Source organism: Balaenoptera musculus, chromosome 9, assembly GCF_009873245.2.
Source record: "Balaenoptera musculus isolate JJ_BM4_2016_0621 chromosome 9, mBalMus1.pri.v3, whole genome shotgun sequence".
In the NCBI taxonomy this organism is placed as follows: Eukaryota; Metazoa; Chordata; class Mammalia; order Artiodactyla; family Balaenopteridae; genus Balaenoptera; species Balaenoptera musculus.
This window is the reverse complement of record NC_045793.1, coordinates 68,695,519-68,721,758: the sequence shown is the minus strand read 5'-3', so window position 1 is coordinate 68,721,758 and position 26,240 is coordinate 68,695,519. Positions and strand designations below refer to the sequence as shown.

General features: G+C 33.2%; 1 protein-coding gene across 6 annotated transcripts in view; it reads left to right on the top strand.

Moving 5' to 3' along the window:
- Positions 1-26,240, top strand: part of DGKB (diacylglycerol kinase beta) — a 706,264-nt gene that overhangs the window by 388,344 nt on the left and 291,680 nt on the right. For all 6 annotated transcript variants that reach the window (XM_036862745.1, XM_036862743.1, XM_036862746.1 and 3 more), the window contains one exon: positions 8,117-8,181. In XM_036862745.1, coding sequence (XP_036718640.1) covers positions 8,117-8,181 — 65 coding nt within the window. The remainder of the gene's footprint in view (positions 1-8,116; positions 8,182-26,240) is intronic.

Below are 26,240 nucleotides of genomic sequence, written 5' to 3'. Positions count from 1 at the left end.
TTTCTTAAATAATGTATTAACAGAGAGGACATTATGTAATTCGGACATTCAGGTAAAGATTGTCAGGAGAGCAAAGATTGTTTATTGCAGATGGGAAATATATTATGGGACTCTAATCTCATATTTAAAATTTCAAAATCTAACAAACCTCGGAAAACCAATTTTTTCCCATTATTTATTTGGTGAGATATATAACCAGAGCTGACATGTTCTTTGTAGCGTTTATTTATCTTTCTTTAAGTCAGTATTCGTATGTACTAGTACAGAAATATGTGAATTTTACAGTGTGCTTTTCCCTCTGGGTTTGTTATTTAATGTGTCACATATGCACGGTATAGCCTTTTTAAAGTCCCCAAAGTTTTAAATAGCAAAGCACAGCTGTCTCTAGGTACTTCATCCAATGCACATAGGAATTTATTTAATTTACTATATCAATAAACCAAAAGAGAAAATCATGTGAATCTCAAAATGATAACTATATTTCTACAATAATAAGAGCTAACATTTATTTCCTTGCTTTATACATGCCAGATGCTGTTTTAGCTATCTTCCCGGTATTAGAACATCACGTCTTCATAATAAAGCAGGTACTATTAGTTTCACTCCTATTTTAAAGATAGGAAATTAGAAACACTGATAGCCTGAACAACTTTTCAAGGTCAAAGATCCAGTTAATTTTAGAGCCAGGTCTTGAACCCAGACATTTTAACTTCAGAGTCCAAGTTCTTAACCTCTCTGCTATGCACATTGTCAGTCAGTATCCGGTGGTCATTTTAATCATTTGTCCATTCATTCAGTCAGTCACAATTTGAGTGCTTGGTCTTTCCTAGGCTAGTGAAATGGTATGATATCTAGTTCTGTGATATGGAAATGAATAAAACATGTCATGTCCTCATAGAGCTTACATAACCTTACACAAAGCTTAAGAGGAGAAGATGATTAAAAAGCTGCAAAAGAAAAATACATAGCATGCCAGATTGTGTTAACATGCTGTATGTTAGGATGGTAATTGATATGGAAAAATATATCAAGAAAGGGAGACGAACTCTTAATAAAATATAACTGGATGAATTATTTCCAAGCCTGATAAAAACTTAATTTCTCAAAAGTAAAGACAGCATTTTGATTAATAATAATATACTGCATACAGTCTCATTAAATTAAATCTGCAAAAGTGTACCAGCATTTCCATTTGGTATTGTTCTGGATGTACTATATAAAGCAATTAGATAAGAAAAAAAGACTTAGAGATGGAAATGTTTGAATGGAGCCAGAGCATGTATCATTATTTATAGATGATAGGACTGTATTCCCAGAAAAAAATGAATCAATTGAAAGGAACCATAAAATAACAGAATTATAAGGTTTAAAAGATTAGTAATAATCAAAATGTTTTCTATATAAAACATAGCCAGTTAAAAAGATAAAATAAAAGAGGGGTATATTACAGTAAATACAAAAGTAAGATAAATATGTATGAAATGAACATAAATAAATACATTGGACTTAATATGAAGGAAACTTTGGTGCCCACTAAGAATCATATGAGAAAACATAGTAAGCAGGAAAATATATCTTTTAAAAGATAGGACCTGATACTATAAAATATCCCAGTTCTCCCAAAATTTATCTATCAAATCAGATCGAATTGCAGTACCAAAGGATTTTGCCTGGGTATTCATAGCAAGGTAATTTGAATAAAAATGATGTCAAATTTTACCAGAAAGTACGAATCTTCTATATAACCATAAAATTTTTTAGAAGAGTGAAATAAATGGGGAATGTGACTCTTGCCCATCCAGATATGAAAATTGATTACAAAACTACATTTAAAATAGTTTAGTATACTGGTTCAGAGTAACAGAGATGCAGAGATGGAAATTTATTATGTAATAAATTGTGTCTTTCAAACAAAGAGGGAAAGGTAAATTATTCAAAAACTCCTATTAATATACATAATATGTATTTTGGCAAAAATTAGGCAAGATTTCTACTTTTATGCCAAAATAATACAAAATGATTCAAATATTACACTGTAAAATATGAAGTCATAAAGGCCAAAACATACAAAAAGTAGTAATATTCCTAATTCTGGAGAAAAGAAAGATGTTTCTAAGCATGACTCAAAACTCAGAAAGAAAATGTTGATATATCTGAAATATAAACATTTTAAACTCTACAAGGTAAAACAAAGTCAAAAAACAAACTTGTAAAATATTTGCAATGCATGACTTTGTCTACACTAGTAAAAAGCATAAAATGCCTGGGTTCTAGAGGCATTTTCCTGTATTGAACTGTTAATTCCACAACCTCTTCCTGTATGGTCTAGAATGATTCTAAGATCCATAATCCTCAGATTTCTCATTCATAACACATATGTAACAATAGACAGCTCATAAAATTTTGTATGAGGTTAAATGAAATACTAGATGTAAAGCTTTTAAAACAGTGCTTTAACAGTAGTAAATATTTAATTATTATTCATTGTTATCATTATGGTTATTAATATAAATAAATGTTTCCTTAATGTACACAGACAAAATGGATAATGTACTTGAATAGGTAGTCCACATAAGAATAAATATGAACAAAAGCATATGAAAAGATAGTCAATTTCAATCAACAATAATGAAAATTTATTTAAACAATTGTGACATACCTTTTAGCCCATCAAATTCAGAAACTGATAAACTTAATGATAACCAGTCATCTTACAAACTACTAGTGGGAATATGTTAACTTTTTGGAGAATAATTTTTCACTCTATAATGAAATGTAATATTTACATACACTTTTAGCCAGGAATTCCACTTGAGTATTTGTTGTAAAGAAATATTCACAGAGCTGCATAAAAGTTGTATAGAATTTGGTATCACAATATTAAACAACATCAAATTTGGTAGCAAAATATTAAACCCAAACCACTACCCGTAGGAAAATAGCTACATAAATAATGGCACATCCATTAAAGGGAAGAGGTTGCTGACATTAAAAACTTCAGGAAAATACCTGTTTACTGATATAACAAGATGTCTGAGCTTTATTTATAAGTGAAAAAAACCCCAGTTTCAGCACAGTTTGTATAATATAAACCTATTTTTGTAAATATACATATGTGCATATATATTTTCATACATGTATACTTTATATATAGACAATTTTCAAAATGATGCATGAGAAAGGATCTTGGTTATTATCTCTAGGAATTAAAATTGGGGAAATGTCAGACTCGCTTTTCATTTCATATACTTTTATATATATTGAATTTTTTAACATTACTTTTATTTAAAGTATAGTTTAACCAAAGAAAAAGATCATAATCAGTTTGAGAGCTCAGAGTTCTTCAAGGGAGACCCTAAGCACATATTCTCTGAATATCTTTTGGAGGAATTTAATAGAAAAAAAAATTATTTGAAACCCTTGAGGTTGTGCGTGGGGTGAGTGTGGGGTTGAATGCACAAATGGATTTCCAGAGACTGCTCATTGCTATTTTGGAATTGTTGGACAGCATAACTGAGAAAATATACTAAAAGCTGTGAGGATGAATCAATTGGGATGGAGCTGGGAACATTTATTAAGTCTGTACCAGAACTTTCAAATCGTATAGTTTCATCAGAATTGGCAGACCTCTCTGCCGAAGCAGATGGTGCTGGCTCATAAGGGTTAAGGTTCCAAGAAAGGATACCACTGCATATTTATTAGGATGGTAAAATTTAAAAGACTGTCAAGAGTTGGAGTAGATGTGGAGTGTTGGTAAAGATGTGGAGTAACTGGAACTCTCATACTTTACTAGTAGGAATGCAAAATGGTACAAGTACTTTGAAAAATAATGTGGCAGTTTCTTATAAAGTTCAATATACACATACCATATAACTCAGCGGTCTCCTTCCTAAGTGTTTACCCAAAAGACATAATCATACATGTCTACAAAAAGAATTGTGCTGAAAAGTTCATAGCAGCTTTATACATAAAAGCCAAATGTCAGCAACTAATGAATAAACAGATTGTAGTATACTTATTTAATAGAATACTACTTAGCAATAAAAAGGGACAAACCACTGACACTGGAACAAATGGCTGAATCTCAAAAGCATTATAGTAAGTGAAAGAAGCCAGACATAAGAGAATACTTTTAAATTCCATTTATAGGAAATATTAGAAAAGGCAAACTATAATGACAGCAGATCAGTGATTTTTAAGGGTGGAGGAGTGTTTGTGTGTGTATATATATACACACACATGCATGCATATACACATACGTGTGTGTGTGTGTGTGTCTGTGTGTATATAAATGCAAAGGGCCTTAGGGAACTTTTGGGGGTGATGGAAATTTTCTGTATCATGATTATGAAAGTTGTTATTGATACCTCTGTCAAACATTTAATTGTACACTTAAAATTGCTTTATTGTATGTAAATAATACCTCAAAAATTCAGTTGGAAATCTTTAGAAATATTCAACAAATAAGACACCACAAACTTCAGCTTTTGAAGCTCTTTAGCAAATTGCAATTATTAAAGGAAAAAAAGCTCACACACAGGAAGACATTGTGGTTTATCCATCCAAAAGTAAGGAGGAACTGAACTATTTCAAGAAATCAATGAAAATTCATTCATCTAGCATACAAGGTTTAATTTTAAATTCCATAATTGCATTTTGGAATAATTCTTGATAATACTTATTTGTAATTAGCTAGATTTATATTCTATCCTAAAATGGAATGAATTGAGAACATATTTAATTTGGTATAATAATAATGCAGTTTCCAGAAATACAAATTATTTGGCAAGTTTTGTAAAAATATTTGTCAAAGAAAGTTTCTTTAAATGGATTAAAAAATATAGTACGTATGACATATTTAGGCAAATATATTTTACATTTCAAGAAAAAGATTAGTATTGATAATGTCCTCCTCTTAGTAGAAATCACTGTATATAGGTATCTCAGCACTTTTACTTTCTCAATTTAAAATGTTATGATCCACAGAAAATAATAAAGTTTTTCAAATTAATAACTTAAAATGCAACTTTGGGGATTTAGGGTAAGTTTATGATAAGCCCTTATAGGAAAAGAAAAAAATCAGTCTTTAGAAAAATACCAGTGCAGAGTATTAAAGGCAGATGTGGCTAAGAGGCTGATTCTCTGATATATGTATATTTGTGTGTGTGTGTGTGTGTGTGTGTGTATACACACACACATATTTGCATATATATAAACATACAAATTACTACACAGACTACTTTGAAAATGAACATAGTGGGATTTATTTTTTTTGCTTTAATAAAGATGGATATGTTTTAGTTCTTCGATCTGATTTTATTTTTTAAATTAAAATGAAAGTATAAATTCAGGAAATAATAAAACCAAATTGAGAGTCAGTAAATACATCTTTCAAATTTATGCAATTCAACTATTTTTTAGCACCCTCTTTTTACTTTAAATAACATTCTAGTATGGATATAGAATATATGAACACCCCAGCTATAACAGAACACTACTGCAATTGCTATACAGAATAATCTCAGAAAATCTCACTACAATACTATAAAGGAGTATCAGTATCCTCTTTTAAAGATAAGGAAGCTGTGACTCATGGTAAATAAGCAATTTGCTCACAATCACAAGTCTTGGAAGTGAAAGTCTGTCCGAATTCAAAGTTTATCCGTTCTAGGATATGAAAGTGATGCCAATTTAATTTCTGTTTCCTACAAACCGCAATGCATAGAGACCGAAAGGGCAAAGTTTATGTAAAAAACCAACGTTACTTTAGCTTTTTCTTATTTGGTCTCTTTTTAGAGACCCGTTAGTGCCCCTGAAATATGGCTGCTGGATAAGTTTGCAGGGTTTGGCAGTTCTCTTTCAAGCCTCTTGGGGTTATGCCAAAAGGACAGGGTCCCATGGGAATTTGGTCTGAATTTTCATCCAAATGAACACCTGCTGTCATTGTTCCTTATCCATTCTGTAGTCAGCAAGGCCAGCTCTCTCTTTGTGGTGGGACCCATTCAACACAAGGAAAAGGCATACCAGTGTTCCTCACTAGTTTTTATTTTTCCCCTCTCTTTCCTACATGATTCTTTGCCGGAGTATCTTGGAGATAGAGGAGCTAAGGTTAAGTTTATCTTTGGCTATTTGGTGTTCTGTATTTCTAGGAATTTAGGCAATTATAGTCCAGTCTACATAAATGGTCTTCTTTTGATACTCTTTCCTCCTTCCTCCTCTCTTTTCCTTTCTCCCTCTCTCTGTACTATTTGTGTTGCTTTGGAAAGGAAGAGATCTGTTATTGCAAAAGTGTATGCTTATAAAGCAAATTATCTGACACAATCTACTTTTAAAAGTTTCAGTGCTATAACTTACAGAAACAAATAATTCAAGCAGAGGTAAATTCAATGATAGTCTCCCTGTGGATAACTAATATTGATCATTCATTCTTAGTACTTGATTCATATTTCTTTACTTTTGTTTAACTGGTCTGTTGGATGTATGCATTTAATTATAAGGTATTCCAGATTGATTTTGAACCAGATTAGGGATAAAGTCAAAATAAGTGATTTTTAAAATTAATGATAATGCCACATAATATACCATACTCAGATTTTTTCTATAATTTCATACCACAGTAAGACAACTGCACATTCTCAAAAAAGTATATTTATGACTTATTAGTGAGAATTTTTTAAAAAGGAAGAAACTCTGTGACTGGGTTTGAGAGCTATTGAACCAATAAAGGTGAACACCTTGATATTCTTACTTAGCAAACCAGGAAATTGACCACACATATATAACAGAGTTATATCTTAGGATATCAAACCATAGAATTTTTAAATAACTTTTTTATTTTACAAGTGTTGTTTCAGTACGCACCTATCTATACCTTTGTGTCCTTTACACGTGGATTAATTCAATTACTCAACAATTTTTAGAGGATAAAATTGTACAGAAAACACTAGAGTTCTACCACAGCTCTATCTTGCAGGGAAAAGCAGCTCCCGGTCTGCCATCTGCGGCGGGCATTGGTCCCTCTCTTGTTGTGCCTCATGCTTTGTTATGCATGAGTAAGCACATTAGCCTTTTCATTTCATTCATTAGACTTTTAATCCTTGATTAGTGTTTTCAGGATTCTCTCAAATACACAACTTCTTTATTTCCTTTGTGTTTGGTTTTTCTTTTTCTTTTATCTCTACTATGAAACGAAATTAACCGTTAATCGCTAAAATAGCCCCATTTCCTTTGAGATTACTGGTAAATATATTAGTTTCTCATTGGAGTGATTAATCATGTGTAGATGAAGAATGGGAAATTATCTCCTTGCTTGGAATAACAGGGCCAACTATTAAAAGTCAGCAAGAACAGTCTGTACTTGAAAAGCTTGAATCAAAGTATTCTACCAATCTCACATGTTGTGTGATTCTGTATCATAGAAACTCTGAATGAATTTCCTAAAAGGGAGAAACATCCATTAGGGTGCAGAACTGGTGCATTTGAGGTCTCAGAGTTCAGTTACACTTGTCCCCAATTCTCCAAAAATAAATTTTTCCCTTTGTTGTTTTTCTCCATTAAGCAAGATATGTCAGAAAGTGGCTTGTGGAATGAACAGTTAATAATTACACATCCAGTACACTCTTAGCCAACTTTGAAGCCACGTATTATACTTACCTTTACTAGATATGCACCCTCAAATTATATTTTTACCCATAATTAATCTCAAAGGACTAGGAGCTTCTCCACCTGATCATTTCTCCACTTAAGCCATTCTTCTAGTTTTTGTGTAACAGTATTTTCAACTACTTTTTGACATTTATGTTCATATGAACTATCTTAAACATACTTTAAGCATGAGGCCAAAACCAGTTATTAAAGGAGATATATAAATTAAATAGAAATCAATTCCTAGAAGTAAATATGAAAAATAACCAATGGTGACTAAATCACACTTGCACGGAATTTATGTGGATTACACATTTCTGCCTAATTGCAGAATATCTTCTTTGCAATGACATTGTTTAGGAAAAGTTAATTTAAAATATTATTCTTCAATTTTTTTCTCTTTTAATCGTTATTTCCACAAGATAATAGGATCATAAACTGTCTTGTTTTTTGTTTCTGTTTCTCTTCTTAGGATGCTTCCATTGCACACAGATTCCACATCATGAGAGAAAAACACCCAGAAAAATTCAATAGTAGGTAAGATAACATATTATAATTATGGTTGCTGTTGATGAACTATGTCATAAAAAGGATCACTATATGGTTTAAAGCATTTTACATATAATGACTGAATAAGGCTTGGTGTATGTGTAAGTATTAAGACAAAAGTGTAAACGAATTTGATTTTTCTTGTTAGGTTTTAGTGAGGTTATAATGCGGAATACAGTGTGGTCATATCTAAGCCCATTCTTATGTGATGAGAAGAAAGATTTCAAGTGTAAGGTGAAAATAGTACCTTATTAAGATATACTGGAAGTCTTTACATGGCTAAATATGTGAGGAGTGATCATCCTAAATCCCAAGGAAAAACATGAGGCTCTGATTGGATCATGCTGAGTAACTAACTGTACATTACGTAGGTATCATACAAGACCTCTAATCTTTGTACCGTCAGTCCTATATTGGCCTCAGCTAAATGGAAAATAAACCAGAGAAATATCAATTCTGACAAAAACTACTTTTAATGACTTTTTCTTCACAGTGAAAAAGCCTTGAAAACCAAAATATGCAGAAATTATTTCCTCTAAAATGTAGATGTTGACTTTTTTCTGATATTCAGGGAAGTAGAGAAAGCTTTGGCTTTGTTATCTTCCCCATTTCTAGAAGGAAATATGGCTCTCTCCACCCCACTACCCAGGAAAAATTGGGCAGAAGCAGTGAATCATCTTTTGCTTCAGTTATACCCATTTGTACTCTGTTCATTTCACAGAGGTACAAAATCATAATCAGCATTTATATACAGTTATTTAAGTGCTTTATATATTAATGTTCAAAGTCAAAGGCCCTGTGGTCTCTGTATTTGGCTAGATTGACATTGTACCATAAATGTTACAGAACACATAAGACAACTGCTCCTGGAAATTCTTATGTTTATTTCAGTTTTGTCATACACTAGTAGATTGACATAGTTTTCTTCCATGTAGTTTCATAATAAATAAATGCTGTTAAAATGTATTTTTAAATCTGTTTTAGATTTTTCTTAACTATAGACTTTAGTGTACTACTTTATACAAGAATCATCATATTAAATAGTTTCATGGTTAGTGAGACCCTATCTGATTTTTCATTATATTGATCTATTTAAATGTTTTAGCAAGACATATGAAAACTTATTTGTAAAATGTGCCTTAGGTATTGCCTTAATGATAAATCATGATGCTATGGTTTGCTCTTTCTTTCATAGTTCAGACATCTCTGATTTTTGTTTTAAGGAAAATGGAAAAAGTGTATAATGAATATGTGTATGTGCACATAATATCTTTAGAAGGATTCACAAAAATCTTTTAACTTTGGTTTCTTCTGGAAAAGAGAACCAAGTGGTTGGGATGGATACTGAATTTTTATTGTACTGTTTGAATTTTATGCCATGTATATTACAAAATTAAGTCAAAAGTAATTTCATTAAAATTTTGCACCTGTTTTCTTTATATCTAGAATAGACACTTTCGTTTTACAAGATTTAATTTTATTTCATGAAATCTATGAAAAAAATTGACGTAACAATGAAATTATATTCACTTTGTAGTATATTTCAGCACTTGATGACCCACCCACCTTGAATGTTCTGGAAATGAACATATTTATTAATGCACATAAAGCCATATTATAGAATCAGCTATCCTATGCTTACCCCACTGCCATTCTGTGAAGCATTCATGTGTTGATATTCATATATTAAAATAGGTTTCTAGCAAAAAAAAAATGCTATTTGAAAAATGCTGCATGCAGTGTGCCCCACCAGGAGTTTTACAGTTTAAAAGCCCATTAAAGGAATTAAGAAATGCTTAAGGAGGAAAATTTTTGTCCCAAACTTATTCAGCAGAGGGAGGAGAGAAGAGAGAAGGAGGGAGGGGAGAAAACCAGGGAAACAGAGAGAAAGAGAGACATGGGGGAGGGGGAAGGGAGAAAGGAGAATTAAAAATATAGAGTAGTGTATCAGTATGTTTAGGTGATGCTCAAATTTGACAGCCTATATTTAAGAATGCCAATACTTATGATCCTCCCTCAAGTATAAAAGGTAATCAGTTCTGTTCTCCAGAATAATTTTAATTCTTTTTAATAAGACTTCTGTTATTTACATATATCTATTTAAGTTTTTATTATCAATTGCAGTACTAATTTATGACATTGCTCACTGCCCAACATGTGGTTAGATGCCATTTACTACAATGTGTTTATATACCCCGATGAATTTATAATATGTAAAATTACATCTTAGTGAAACTTACTTGTAAATTTAAGTCACAAGTAGATCTTGCTTACATAGTTTAAAGGGGATATTTCATTTGGAACAGTAATAACATAGAAAACACCTTCTAGATTGTTACAGGTCACATGTTTCTGTTGTGAGTTCAAAGAATGCCAGGTATATCAGTAGATGCTCAGTGAATTATTGCCAACTGTTTTTTAAGATAACAATCAGCCCTAAAATTATACACATCACCAAGTTAATTATCCATATACATTTCAGTCTGTACTTTTGTAGGTTGTCTTCACTCAGAGCTACAAGCATTTAGGTAATTCTCTGAACTGCAATACAACATATTCAGATTATGAAAATGTTCTAATAAATTTCTATGAGGAAGACATGCCAGATATTGTGCACAAGCAGTTTCATACTTACAAGGACAGATTTCCAGATTTCAACATTGAGACAGGTTCAGCTATAGCACTTTCATATTTTCAGGAATTTGCAAATGGATTTTTTTAAGTACTCCGAATAATGGTGTTTCAGATCAGATCTCTTGTCACAATAAATCACACGCCATTAATATTATCCTCTAGCATGCTCACCTTGAAATTCATTTATATTTTAAAGAACATGATGTTTCTAACATTATCTTAAGGAAATTAATTACCAAAATATATAGTTCTGCTCTCTATGCTTCTTATGACAGAAATTGAAAGAACTGGGAAAGATAATGATTTTTCCGGTGGTGCTTAAGAGAGTGCTAGTTGAGAAGTTTATATCATATTCTTTTCCAAATTTCTACTTAAATCTAAGTTAACTGTTAAAAGGAAATATGCTATTCAACTTTCTAAACTTTAAGATAGTCTTCAAACTGAATTTAAATAAATATTTCTGTTGTTTTAAGCTGGAAAAAAATAATTCTTAAAGTATCTATGCTAGTATTATTTAAAACCATTTATTATATAATATTGGTGTTTAAAATATTTATATAACTTGACTGTTACTATTTACCATCATACTGATGCTCATAATTCAAATATATTACACCTTTCCGGGTTTTATTTAGTAACAGCATTTTAAGTTCTTGCTTTTTTAAAAAAAAGATATTAACAATTGTACATAAACACACTATAATATCTATCTATTAACATGATAATTATGAAGGGTTATAATAATTTTGGAAAAAATGCAAAATGGTTGAATTCCATGTGTAAATCTGTGTAACATTGACAAGGACTTACAGGTAATATGCAAAATGGAACTAACTATAGAAAAAGTATCAGTGGTTTACAAAGATTTCTTAATATTGTAGTCATAGCTTGTTTTTAAAGAACCAGTTCAAATTCTTAATACACAACACTAAATACACCTGCTAGCAAACACTGAGGGCTAGCAATACTGCACAAAGATACTATTTCATTGTCACATTGATCACTTAAAACTATCTGGTCTCTAACTCCCTGAATGAAACAAAGATCGTTTTCTTAGCCCCCTGTTCAAGAGGTATGTGCCTTATTTCTGTACTACTTTCTGCTTTTTTGTGAAGACATCTACAACTAGAAAACTGAAATGGATATGTAAATTTAAATAAGGCAGTTTAACTCAGAATCTAGGTAGTGATAGAAGATATGACAGAGGGCCTTGCCTTCTAAATGTGTGAGAAGAAACAAAACTGAAAAATTGGTGTTCCAGACTGTTAATTTGATGTTACTATATTAATAAAACCTAATTTTGAAAAGATTCTGTGCTCTGCACATTACTCAAGAAATTAGTAGTCTACATGAATTTAGAAAATTTGCCTATGCCTTTAAGATCACACTCATTCTGTGGAATGATTCTTGATTTTTTTATTTCTGACAATAGGCTTTAAGAGATTATGGAATGAGACTCTCTTTGGGACGTTAGTATCTACACAGTGCATGGAATATAATGAGCACTCAATAGATACTTGCTAAATGTATTCATTAAATTATTTATTAGTAAGTGGTATATCTGTTTTCGAAATATCTTACTACTTTTATAGTTTGTGCTTTTTATAGTGCCAAAAAAGATAATAGAAAGAGAGTTGAAATATGCCTAGAATGACTCTTGATTCTAAATAACTATTCTTTTAGGTACTAAAAGTTTTTTTGATATTCTTGTATTTAATATCCAAGGACCCCAGCCAGCAGTGTTAACAAACAAAAACTTTACAATATAAATCCCTGAGCTCTGTGAATGCCTTGCTAATGAATGCTTACTTACAGATTTGTTTTAGCACTTGTATTATCAACTTTATAGGTTAGCAATAATTCTTAACAATTATTAATTATTTATTAGTCAAAACAGGTTGCAATATATTCTTAGAATTCAGCAAAATAAATGTTCAGAGCTTCACAAGCAGTGTTGAAATTCTGTGTGGTGTTTGATTTTAGGCATTTGACCTCACTTTTGCATCCATCAGTCAAGACAACTTCATTATTGTATAGTGAAGCATTTTTTTCTATTTAAAAATGTAAATTATGCTTCATTGTAAACTTCCACATTTGTAAATGGTACCATCTTTTATAAACCAACTAGGGAAATGGCACTGTTGATATTAAGAGTTTAAACATCTGTCATTTTTAGTATTTGGAATAAAATCTATATTCATTAGAATTGTTTCACATTGTACAGGGACCTTTTGGACAAAATTATATACTCATGAGACTCCCATGAGCTAAAGCATTTTTTATTTCTTTATTTTCTGTGTACCTACCCAACTTTGGTCTATTTTTAAAAATGAAACTTACTCATTTTTCATTATCACTTAGCATGACTACTCAATTATATCCTTTAAATAACGTTTCTTGAATTTTTTTGTGTAAGCATTATTAAGTCAGCTTTTCCAGATGACGAAACTATTATCGTCATATAAGCCATATAGTGTGTAGATAGATGGGTAGATAATATATAGATTTATACATGTGTATACATATATATATTTGTGATGCATAGATTTATTTATTTGTGTATGTATATGCTACATATATTTTCTGTGAGTTTCAGCTTTTCATATTATATTTATGTAAGCTTTTCACAATTATATGTATTCTTGCTACAATATAGTTCTAATATAAGACCTTTAAAATAATTTACTAACTATGCTATTCTCTCCATATAGTTTCATTTGTATGTTGAGACTCATTTAAATATGTCTGATCTGAGCAGATGAAAATATGGTTAAGTGAGTTAGAGCTGTGCGCACATTGATGCAAGGGATTCAATTCACCTGAATCTTTCTGCATTATTTCCTGGTGTCATTAAACCATAATGCTCACTTTTAAGTCCGAGCTGTTCAAAATCATGTTTGTAAGATAACTCTTTGGAATAGAGTGCGTGAGAACTGGAGGATAAATTAGGAAGAGATTCAGTAACTTTTCTTCCTTCTTTGCCTCTCACTCCGTCTTTTCTTCGTTCTCTCCAGATTTCTTATTCCTGCTCTCTTGTTTTCTTTCCTTCATTTTTGACACTGCAAGGGAGTAACAAAAGGATCAATGAAGGTCCTGAAATTTGGATAAAACATTGCTATCTGCTATTGATTTGGCTGATTATTCTGCAGACATTTAATAAGGAGTTCTTTTTATATGATGGGCATCCAGCTAGACACTGTATTTTTTGACTCTCTAAGGCAAATGAGGAAAATGAATTTGGGGTTACTTAGAAACCTTAGATGGTTATAGGTTCTGCAGAAGAATGTAAACTGGAAGAAAAGTCTACATTGTAACTGTACAGATGGATATTTTCTGGAACTCCTAAGTTAAGGTGAGCATTGAGCTCTAAAGGGTATATGTTGAAGTAAGGGTTGCTTATATATTCTCTGATTTAGCCGAAGAAGAAACATTTATTTCTAGTTTTTGTTTGCAAGATACTTACATTTTATTAGTATCATCTCCAGGCAAATATTCTAAATTTTTTCTTCCTTGATTTTGCCTTTGTATTCCCAGGATTTGTGTTTTTGCTTTACATGAATTTGCAAGTGTTTTATGCAAAAATTTTATACACATACACAAACACATGCACACTCACTTCCTAGGATACCAAATTAAGAAACAAGATTTGTGAAGTAACAGCAGTTAATTCAGAAATGTCCGAAAAATCACAACTGAATAATCCAAGATCTAGAGTGTTTTCTTATAGGGAAGAGTACTAAACAGAAGGCAGTTTAAGAAAAAAATTTCTGCTCATTATTATAGGTCCTATGCCTACATGGAAACTTACAGGAAATAATTATCAAATTAAAAGTAAATTATTTCTTGTTTATTATAAGCTGACAGCAAATATATATATAATATATAAATTTATACATATTATAGATATATAATTTCAAGTAGTCTTTAATGAATTACCACTTTTAAGGGAAAAGCCAAAGATAAACTTAGCCAGCAGTTAAAGCTGCTGTTTCTTAGAAGCCTATCCTCAATTTACCAAGTGTTTTTGTGTTGAAAACACTGAAGCTTCTGTTTCCTTTGTGTTCAGGCCTACTCCCTGGCTTAGCATTAGTCTCTCTAACTGTAACAAGAGCCAGGTGTGCTCTGGGGGCTGAGGGGATCCACTAAAGTAATTAGACAGTGGACAGCTGACTTTGGGGAATGAGCCTGTAACACTGACCAGTGTGAACAACAGGAATGTTTTTTCCTTTGATGTCCGTAGATAATCTAGAGGCTAGCATTTGTAATTTGTTAGAGTTCAATTGTTACATTCTTTAGTATAAAGTTAGTTCCATATAAGTTAGTTAATTTGATATGAAGTTTAAATGCCTAATTTATAGTCTCTAGATGCTTTACGATTTAGTCCATCAATAATGTAAGTATTTTGGGTTCTTCTAGAATAAAATCTATTGATTCTTGTTAGAAATTATCCCTGGCATGGAACCTTGAGGACCCTTGTTATATCACTTCTATATAGGATATATTAAGTATAAGTCTATCTTGAACTCTTTCCAAAGAGGTTAATCACCTCATTATAAGGTAATTTTACCTGGAAAGTCATCCTCTGGCATGGCTAATTGGAACTAATTAGGTGCTCTCCATTGCTTCTTGCTCCACCTAAGCCTTAGTTACTCATGCTTTTCCTTTTAGGATACATGTTCTTATAAGGATATGTTCAGCATTATTTTCTGACTGAATATAATAATTCTAAAATATTAACCTTGAATGGTAGGTTTACTTTTTATAAACAGGCTTCCTCACATATATTTTTCTTTGAAGAGAAAGATAATATTCTTGAATATGCAGCATTTTGAAGTTTGTATTTTCTGCTTTGTATTTCTACATGAGCAATGTTTTCACAAAGTAGGGAATCTTATTTAAGCCACCCTCATAATTCTATGTAGTAGCCCTAAAATATGAAGAAACTATTTCCTTAATGGGTAAATTTCTGAGGAGACTTAGAAAGTAGAAATACAAAATCTTGATTTATTATGAATTTTTAATTTTAATATCTTAAAAATCTCTTCCTCCCCACCTCAGCTTCTAGCAAGAAAAACAGCAGACATGCTATAACTTTATTGTATTTTTAAAGATTTTATTTGACACACACTTATAAGGGGCCAAAAATATGCTAATTGCCAGGGTATTCCCTTTACTATTGCTCCATAACAAGCTTTTTGCCGCCATATAATGAGTTCAGTTTCTTCCCCTCCCCCATAACATTGTTCCTATGTTGTTCAAGCCCTCGCTAGCAGTAAGCTAAGGCTTGTCAGTATCCTCCTATCTCTTCCAGGTTCTTCTCACCCTTCAGTTCCAAAGCAAATGTCACATGTTTTCTGTTTTTGTTGTGGCGGCCATTCACTTCCACATATCAAAATCTCTTTTGCTTACTATTGCTAAATAATAAACTACTTGAGGGCTTGGCGATGTAAGACGATCATTTTATTACATGCATAGCTTCTGTGGGTCAGCAGTTCAAACGGGGTGAAGCAAGGATGGCTTGTCTTTGCTTCCTCATGTCTGGGCCTTCAACTGGGAAGACTCACTGGTTGGAAGTGATCTGATAGCTAGTGGATGGAATCTTGGTTACTCTCATGTCTGGTGGCTGATGCTGGACTAAAAAGTCCAAGAATCTACCATCTGCAATCTGGAGACCCAGGAAAGCAGTGGTGTAATTCAGTCTGAGTCCAAAGGCCTAAGAAGCAGGGGAGCAAATGGTGTTCATCTCAGTTGGAAGGTCAGAGAAGATGATTGAGATGTCCCAGTTCAGTCAGTGAGGCAGGGGGAAAGGGGACAGATTCCTCCTTCCTCTGCCTTTTATTCTATTCAGACCCTTCACAGCACGGGTGATGCCTACCCACACTGGGGAGGGTAATTTACTGAGTCCAACAATTCAAATGCTAATCTCATCCAGAAACACTCTCACAAACACGCCTAGAAATAAGGTTTAATTTGAGCACCCTGTGGCCAAATTGTCACGTAAAATCAACTATCACAAGTCCCTACAAAATGGCTTCTCCATGTGGCCTAGGCATTTTCAAAGTGTGGTGGCCTAGGATAGCCAGACTTCTGACATGGCAGCTCAGGCCTCCAAAAGTTAGTATCCTGAGAGAACAGGGAAAAAAGCTCTATGGCATTTTCTTCACTTAGCTTTGGAAGTCACAGAGTTTCATATTCACTGTACTTTTTATTGATTGAAGTGGTCAAAAGCTCACTCAGATTCAAAGGGAGGGGACATAGATATCACTTTTCAATCGGAGGACTGTTAAAACATGTTCTGTAACGTTCACAGAGGGGATTCAATGATGAATAATACTAGGTTCCTGTTTCAAAGGAGCTTAGAGTTTAATGGCAATAATATTGCAACATACAATTGTAATAAAGGCTACTATTTATTTAGGAATAACACTTCCACATCATTAAATCATTTTTATCATATGATGTCTTCTTTAATCCTCAAAGTAAGTCTACTCTGTAACAATTGCTATTTTCATTTTATGGAGGTGAATACTGTCCACATAATACTTCATAGTAGGGAAACCAGAAGCTCTTGCTCTTAATACATATGCACAGTCAGGAGTAAACTGTGCCTCTACAATGTCTCCTTGTTTCTCCATGTCCTGCCGTTGTTCCTATGGCACTTACTTTCTTTTGGTTCTTGACTTAAAGCTTCTGTTGGAATTCCCAGTTGTCTTCTTCATTTTCTGGGTCCCTCTGCATCTGGTAGCATTTAAGTAATCTTAATGCTGGTTGCATTTCACTAACACCAGCTACTGCTAAACACTGATGCTGACCTTGAGACCTGTCCTGTGCACCCATATCCTCACCGTGCTAGGCCTGATCATAGGGTGCCTATAATTTGCTAAGGATTGGTGAGGGTGGCAAATGGAATGCTAGATTTTATGTATAATCATCTTTAGATAGATGATATAAATGACATAGAAACTGATTCATCTCTATAGACAGAACTGAAATGATCTGGTTTGGAAAACAGGCTACTGTAACTTAAAGGACAACTTAAATTTTAAAAACAACTTCTTATTTTGGGGCAATTACTGGCACTTTATCCCCAACTGTATTGGGTTAATGACTTTCATCTCAGACCTTCTGAAGAAGGAACAACTACTTCAGTGATCCTAGGCATAGAGTCTTTCCAGAAACTGAACAACTCTCCTCCACATCAGTGCTAATCCTGTTTTGTCAGATGTTCCACCAGCATGACTCTGTCATGTAAATTGTGGCCATTGGTGCCATTTTGTCTTATCATCTGGGGTAAAAATATACATTATATTTTATATAAATACAAATGTATACATATGTTTATATATTACTTATATTTTATCTAAATAAACATTGTTATAATAAATCATATATAGATAATAAAAAATAAATAAAAATTAAATATATATTTGTCAAAAATAAGCATATAATAAATTTTTAAGTTTATGTAGATCTGTATATAATAATTATAAGATATAAATAGGTAAATATATAGTATACTTACATACAAGTTTTTGTCCTTTTATATTTTTATTTAACAGGTTTAAGATACTGTCCAGAAGTCTTCATTTTTGATAAATAAATCTAGAAATTGTGAAAGACATGGTCTAAGAGCTACTCTTTAAGGAACACAACTTTAGATTACTCCTTAGAAACTTCTGTAGCTCGACTGTTCAAAATAAATTAGCTTGATCACAGCAATAAGGTACCAAGCAGAATTTATCCAGCTTCTGTGTATGAACACCATCGTATGTGGTATTTGCTGTTTGAAAGTTTGGACCTCAGCTGTATGGATACCTGCTATATCCAGAGTAGGCACTGGATCAGAACTTGGCAATATGTTTTGACTGACTTACTGACAGATGAAACCAGTTTGATTTTCTCATTCCTATTCTTTGTCCACCTAACCACTGACAACTCCTGCCTGGTTTAAATTCCCTTGGGTTTATGGTCCCTGGAAGTAGCTTTGGAGCTGAAATAATTAAAATTTAAATAATAATACCTTGTTTATTGAGAATATTTCTTTGGAAATGGTACTTAAGCTCTCCAAACCCGTAAGATCTAAAGGAGAGCTATATGGAAAAGATCGACCTCAGGGTTCCTGAGGCCACCTTGTGCATTCATTCATGGTCTTCTCCCAGTTGATGGCTCAGTTCTGTCCTTAGGCCAGCTTGTGTGAACATCCAAACATCTGTTTCCAACTCATGAAAATCCCGTGGATAATGTCTCATATAAAGTCTTAATATTTGTGGTGTATGCGAACAGCTAGGAGTGGCACTCTTTATATATCATATGAAGCAGTGAGCCGTATTTCACCATGCACTTAGAACTAATAAGCAGGGAATCTTAATGAAAAGCCATATGTGGATCTCCTTGACTGAATTCTTTTCTCCCCCAGACAGACATATATGTGTGCTAGTTAGAGCTCTGGAGCCTGTCTTCCTGGCTTCAGATCTTGGCTCTTCCCGTTCAAACATCAGTTGTGTGACTTCTGAAAGACTGCTCATCATTCTGTGCCCCAAATTTCTAATCACGTAACGAGGATTGATACTAATAGTACTGGTTGTGGGGGGTTGTTTCTAGGTAAGAAACAGTGGATGAAGAGCACTTTGAAAGTGACTAGTGAATACCAAGTTCCTGATAAGTATGAGCAGTTATGATTCATGACCTTTTCACTCACTGCCTACAACTCCCACAGGACACGTCAGCGCTCTCTCTCACACTTTCTTCACCTCGCCTCTCTGATTGTTCTTAGAGAGTCTGAATTTACCTTCAAGGCCTTTCTTGCAGACTCCTATTCCTGGTGAATGGCAAGGAATATGGCCTCTAATAAAGCCAGACCTGGACCCCTGCAACACGTATGCTCGGCACCTCTTAGTGTCTGTGTTCAGTTACCTGAACTTCAGGCCAAGTTTGATCCAAAGATAAAGAAAACTGTTAGGTCCCAATTTCATTTTTCTTTTATTTTCTGATCTTTGCCCTGCTTCGTATGTTAACTTAGTCCTCAGATGGACTTAGGTTATAGTAGTCAAATATTTCCAAGATTTACATCTACAAACCCACACTGTCTAGAGAGAAAGAGAGAAAGGAAGTTCTGATTGTCACTCTTATTGGCTCTGCATCTGTTGTTGCATGCCTGCCGCTGGACCGGTCACTTTCACCAGAGGATGGAAATCACTTCCTTAGAACCATGTAGATCTCTAGATGGAAACAGAGTGATTGGGGATTGGGAAATAGATGCTGCTGTGTTCACTGTACATACTAATAAGCAATTATAATCATCAGTTACTAAACTTGGATCCTTATGTTACAGCATTTTTACTTTCTTTTTGACTTTTTCTAAACCTGTTCTTTTGTACATAAATCTTAATACTACCTTACAGAGTCTGGTCTGAAAGTGTCATTCACTAGAAAATACCTGATGCTGTTCTTACATGTTTATTATTTCAACCACTGTTGCTAATAAGCTAAACTTATTTCCTCTTCCGCTGACTTCCATTGGCGAAAGCTTAGCTCTTTATTTACCCAGTTGACTCCCTTCCCCATAACTCATTGGGATGTTGAACTTTACTGCAGAAAATCACAAAACAAGACCAAACTTATCTGAGTGTTCAGTACTGAATGGTAATCCTACATCTATTTGCTTATCCAGTTCCTTCTCTCCATCTCCACACCACCACCCATTTCCAACATTACTCACTCTATACAAACCTTTCCTCCTGGTAATGATTCTGATTTATACTGCAATGAAAAAAATATTGATAGAAATAGAAACCACAAGTTAAACAGTGATTAACGCAACTCCCAAATCACAAACCAATAGTCTATCTACATCAACATCCATCTTTCCCTCATCCTTTCTAATGTAACAGATAAGTTAGCCATCCATTAACCTAGGGCCAATCCCTACCTCTTGTGAGCCATATCTCTTCCATACCACCACCATCTTCTCTTTCTCTATACCTTGAAGCATACTTTATTCCTCTCTCCCAGATCTTTTATATCCTACTATTTCAAGCTCTTTCCTAACATCTTCCCATCAAGTTCTACCTAGCTTTTCTCTTTATACTTAAAAAAAAAGAGAGAGAGAAAAAAATCAGTCTCCTGATCTTCCTTTTTTTCCAGCTATACCTGATCCAGCTTAATCTCTTTATAACCAAACTCTTTTAATAAATTTTATACACTTTCCCATTGTCCATTCATTCCCTTATGAAAACCAATTTGATGTGGATTCTCTTTCCATTTGAAGGGAAACTGTTCCCATTAAGGTCACAGAAGATCTCTAAGTTACTATATCCAATATATAGTTTTTGTTTTTTTTTTTTTACCTCTACAGAAATTGACTTTGAATTTGTCAGTTACTCTCTTTCTAAACCTTGTGTTGTCTTAATCCATAAAACACACCATCTTACCTACTCCTACTAAGTTTTTAGTTTTATTTATGGCTGCTTCTGCTGTCTAACCAAGCCGTAATTGTTAGCGATCCTCAGAATTCTAAGAGTTTACACTCTCTTCTCTAGTCTCTTGCAATTTCTTTGAGAGTGATCTTTTTAATAAAGCTAACCTACCTTCCTTTATCAAACTCATTAATTTCTCAAACTTTAGTAGTTTACAAGGCGATCTAAGATCTGGTTCCTGGCCTGACTTTTGACCTTTTCTCTGTCCTTTGCCGTTTCTGCCCTTCCCTGAGTTTTAGATTGGCTCTTTCTATTCATTAGAATGAATCCACTAAATTGCTGCTTCCTAAGGATCGTTCGCTATCCTTAGAAAAAAATTTTTTATTATAAATTTATTTATTTATTTATTTTTGACCGTGTTGGGTCTTCGTTGCGGCGTGCAGGCTTCTCATTGCAGTGGCTTCTCTTGTTGCGGAGCACGGGCTCTAGGCATGCGGACTTCAGTAGTTGTGGCACACAGTCTCAGTAGTTGTAGCACACAGGCTCAGTAGTTGTGGTGCATGGGCTTAGTTGCTCCACGGCATGTGGGATCTTCCCAGACCAGGGCTCGAACCCATGTCCCCTGCACTGGCAGGCGGATTCTTAACCACTGCGCCAGCAGGGAAATCCTCCTTGAAGAATTTTGGTTTAACTTCCTGGCCTTTCCTTTTCCCAAACTGTATTTTAATGCAACTACTACTTCATGATAGGGTTAAAAAGGAAGGGATCACAATTCTCAGTTATTAAATTTCAAAAGACTTGAAATTCACGTCAGAGACAAAAGTTTGAGAGTAGATTTGAAAATTTCATAATTCTGGTTTGTGAATATCAAAAGTGGAGGCCTGAAGGACTCAGGGCATGAAATTTATGTTATAATCATAATTCTCATATTACAGAGTCTCTGAAGTGATCTCAAACAATAGAAAAGCTTTATTTAAAAAATGTATGTATTTTTTATGACCCTTCAAAGGAATTTGGCAATAAAGAGCAAAGTACTTAAACAGGAAACTAATGTTGGAGTTGGTGGTGCACAGGGAAGAATGCCAACTGCGTTAGGCCATAAAAACATTAAAAATAAAAGAAGATCTTACTGATTGCTATTTCCAATGTTCTCTCTAGTTGTTAGAATTTTCTATTTTTACTTTTTAAATCTGATTATGGTTGTTTCAGAATTCCAAATTTTCAAAGTTTTCAAACTTCAGTTTTTTAATGTAAGCTTCATCATATACAAAACCTAACAACTTTGTAGAATTCTTTATGCAGAATAAAAACTCTTTTTATTTATGTAGACACATTTATATGGCTTTTATTAAAGCCATAGGAATGAAGCCAGATGTTTTTTTTGTTTTAGGGAATTTTTTTCAAAATTTGATTGATATTTTGTATTTTAACTATTTGTTTTTAATTGTGGTAAAATATATATAACAAAAAATGTACCACTTTAACTACTTTTATGTGTACAGTTTAGTGGCATTGGGTACATTCACATTGCTGTGTAGCCATTACCACCACCCATCTCCAGAACTTTTATTTCTTTCCAAACTAAAGCTCTGTACCCTTTAAACAAATAACTCCCCTTTCTCCCCCCCTCCAGTTGTCCCTGGCAACCACCATTCTACTTTCTGTCTCTGTGATCTGACTACCTCATGTAAGTGGAACCATACAATATTTGTCGTTCAAATTTGTCCCTTCTTTCACTTAGCATAATGTCTTCAAGGTTAGTCCATATTGTAGCATTTTGTAGTGTATTGTAGTCAGAATTTCTTTCCTTTTTAAGGCTGAATAATATTCTGTTGTATGTATATACTACATTTTGTTTATTCATTCATCTGTTGATGGACATTTGGGTTCTTTTCACCTTTTAGCTAATGTGAATAATGCTACTATGAATATTGGTATATAAATATCTGTCCAAGTCCTAAGCTCATTTATAAAAGTACTTGTAAACTTTCTGAAAATTTAAAAGCAGTTACGATCTACATTAAAATAATTTTATTCTATAAAAGGCGTTGGATAGGGTCTAGCATACCTGGATCCGCAAATAATTAGGTAATGTGGATCTTCAAATAATTAAGTAAATGTGTATTCTTTGGGTTTGATTTTTTTTCCTGATCTCTCTTTCTGTTTCTCTCTCTGTCTCTCCTCTCTGTCTTTGATGTGGAACAGAAAAAGAAGTATTTATTCAACACTGATTTTTGTTTATAGCTTATATTTTATTTTAATATTTATTTGACTTGCTGTGTAACACATCTTTTAAAAGTAGGTTTCTGCTCTGCTCTTCTCTGAAAATCTTTCTAAGTGCTGAGGGAAACTTGAGTATAAGTATTCAAGAAACTGTTTAATCATCAAATAGATTTACCGTATAACCAAAATAGAAATGTTTCAGGCATACACATCAAATATGTATCATTTTCTTAGGCAAATATTGACCTCAGAAAATTAAGCAATTCTTAGTTTATGGCCCAATGTTTTAATATTCTAAGAATACTAATATATTATTTATTCAGTAAAGAGTTGAAGTTTTACACAATTATATCCTTTTACTTATAAAAACAAAATGATTACTACCAAATTTTGAAAAACAAAAGAACCCCACAACTTTAACACAAAAACCCTTAACACAATTTCAAAATTTTTCCGTTATTTTTAGCGTGTAACATGAGAGAAATATTTACTACAGGCAGGCCTATAATGTAAAAGTGCTTGGAAGATAAATAAGGTTAATAATTAAATATCCTTCCTGCCCTTGAAAACCTTCAGGCCAGTGGGGAAGACAAACCAAACATGTAATCACAATAAAATGTGGTAAAAACTATCACTGAAGTTAAGTGCAAAATTAAGTACATTGTGCTACCAGGAGGACGTGTCTATTTCTGAGGTGAGAAGGAAAGAGGCTATCCCCCCAAAAAGATAGTCTTCTCATACCCATGTCCACTGCTTACAGCATCGTCACCAAGTTCCTCCACTGAAAGTCACACATGTCACTTCTGCTCATGTTATGACTTAGTGAAGCAGCCATCCTGAAAGGCAAGAGCTCAGGAAAATGTGGTCTCCCACTGTGGGGTCATGGGCCCACCTAAAGCCTGGGAGGCTCTAGTATACACAGAAAGAAAGGAAAATGGAAGTTGATCAGCAGTCTCTGCCAAAATAGTCACGTACTGTGAAAGTGAGTTGGGCTGTTCATAGACTTTAGGATTCTTAGTTCACTCTCTTGGGTTTAGGAAGCCACTTACATCTAAATTTCTGTGGTCCTCATCTTCTATTGCATCTGTTTAATGTAGTAAAAATACTTACAGATACTATGAGAAAACGTTATATAATAAAACCTGTTTGTAATGCAAGCAGTCAGTCCCACATTTATCACCTTTGTAACTTTAAATCTTTATATGTCCATTTATTTCTAGGCAGGGCACATGCCACTTATGCCACCCTTCTAACTTGCTGATAAGTTTATTATTCACTGTGTTGGCATAATTTGTTTTGTTTTTACACACAGACCTAATCAATTCTTTACATGTGTTTTTTGCATATTTATTTTCATTCACTTTTTTCTTATTTAATTCATTCTGCTTTAATTTTTAAGACATTCAAATTACAAAGGTCATTTGTAATTTCTGTAACTTCTAAGGTATAGAAACATTCATGTCCTGTAATTCATGTAATCTGTGAATTTATTAATATGAAATATATTTACATTCATACTCAATTATTTTACATTATCAGCTTTTTTACATTTCAAACTAGATGTTTTAGCCTGTTTTTTATTTGCTTAATGATCTAAACTATATTCAAATATACATAAACTAACTGAAACTATTATATGAGGGAAAGAATGCAAAGTCTAATGAAAACTCTATTGCTTTCTCTTTATCTGTTAATCTTATCAATCTTTATGAGAAAAATTATTTCATTAAGGAAAAAACTTTGGGTTACCATGACCCCTTAAAATAATGTCACGATAGTTAGTACCCATCTTATTTTCATTATGAATTCTTGTAGCCTAGTAGTTATAAATCTAATAGTTGTCTTTTCTAACAATGTACTATAATAAAACTCATCACTAATATGTTTTAAAGGCTGCACTATGTTCCAGATACTCTACCAAATTGTTTTCTTGTATTATTTAAGTCATATACAACCCTAGGAGATGGTTACTATTATTATTCCCACTCTGTAGATTAGAAAACAGAGTTAGAATTTTAAGGAACTTCTCTAGGTTACCTATGCAGCAAGTTGCTAACCATTCTGTCCAGATGAACAGTCATTTAATACATATCTACTAACCAGAAAATATTTTTATTGTTCAGGGTAACAGATGAGTTCGATACCATTCCAGCCTCTTAGAGTTTGTGGCTTAGTAGGGGAAAGATACATGCAAACAATACGTGTAGTACTGTGAGATGAATGCAGTAACCAGAATATCATACCTAAGGATACAAAGGAGAGAATAATTTTCATGTGGTGGTGGTGTGGTGGTGCGAGGGAAAGCTTTGTAGAAAACGTAATTCCTGAGCATGGTTCTAAAAGATGATTAGGTGCTTTACAAGTGACTGTGGAGTTAATAGAAACAATGTCATGTATTAAGGTAAAGCAGCATAAAACATACCAGTATGTGGTGGGAACCATAAATAGTTCCAGGTAGGTAGGTAGGTAGGTAGGTAGGTGGATGGATGGATGGATGGATGGATGGATAGATGGATAGATGGATAGAGAGATGATAGATAGATAGATAGATAGATAGATAGATAGATAGATAGATAGTGTTTGAAATGTAAGAAATGGAAAATTGAAGGGGATTTGTTGATCATACTCAGATCACAGAGAACTTGAGTAGTCCCATTGGAAACTGGGACTTATATCCCTTGAGGTAATATGAAACAACTGTAGGGTTTAAAACAAGGACATAAGACTAAGGAAATGGATTTTTAGAAGAGAAAGGTGACTACTGTTATAAAATTT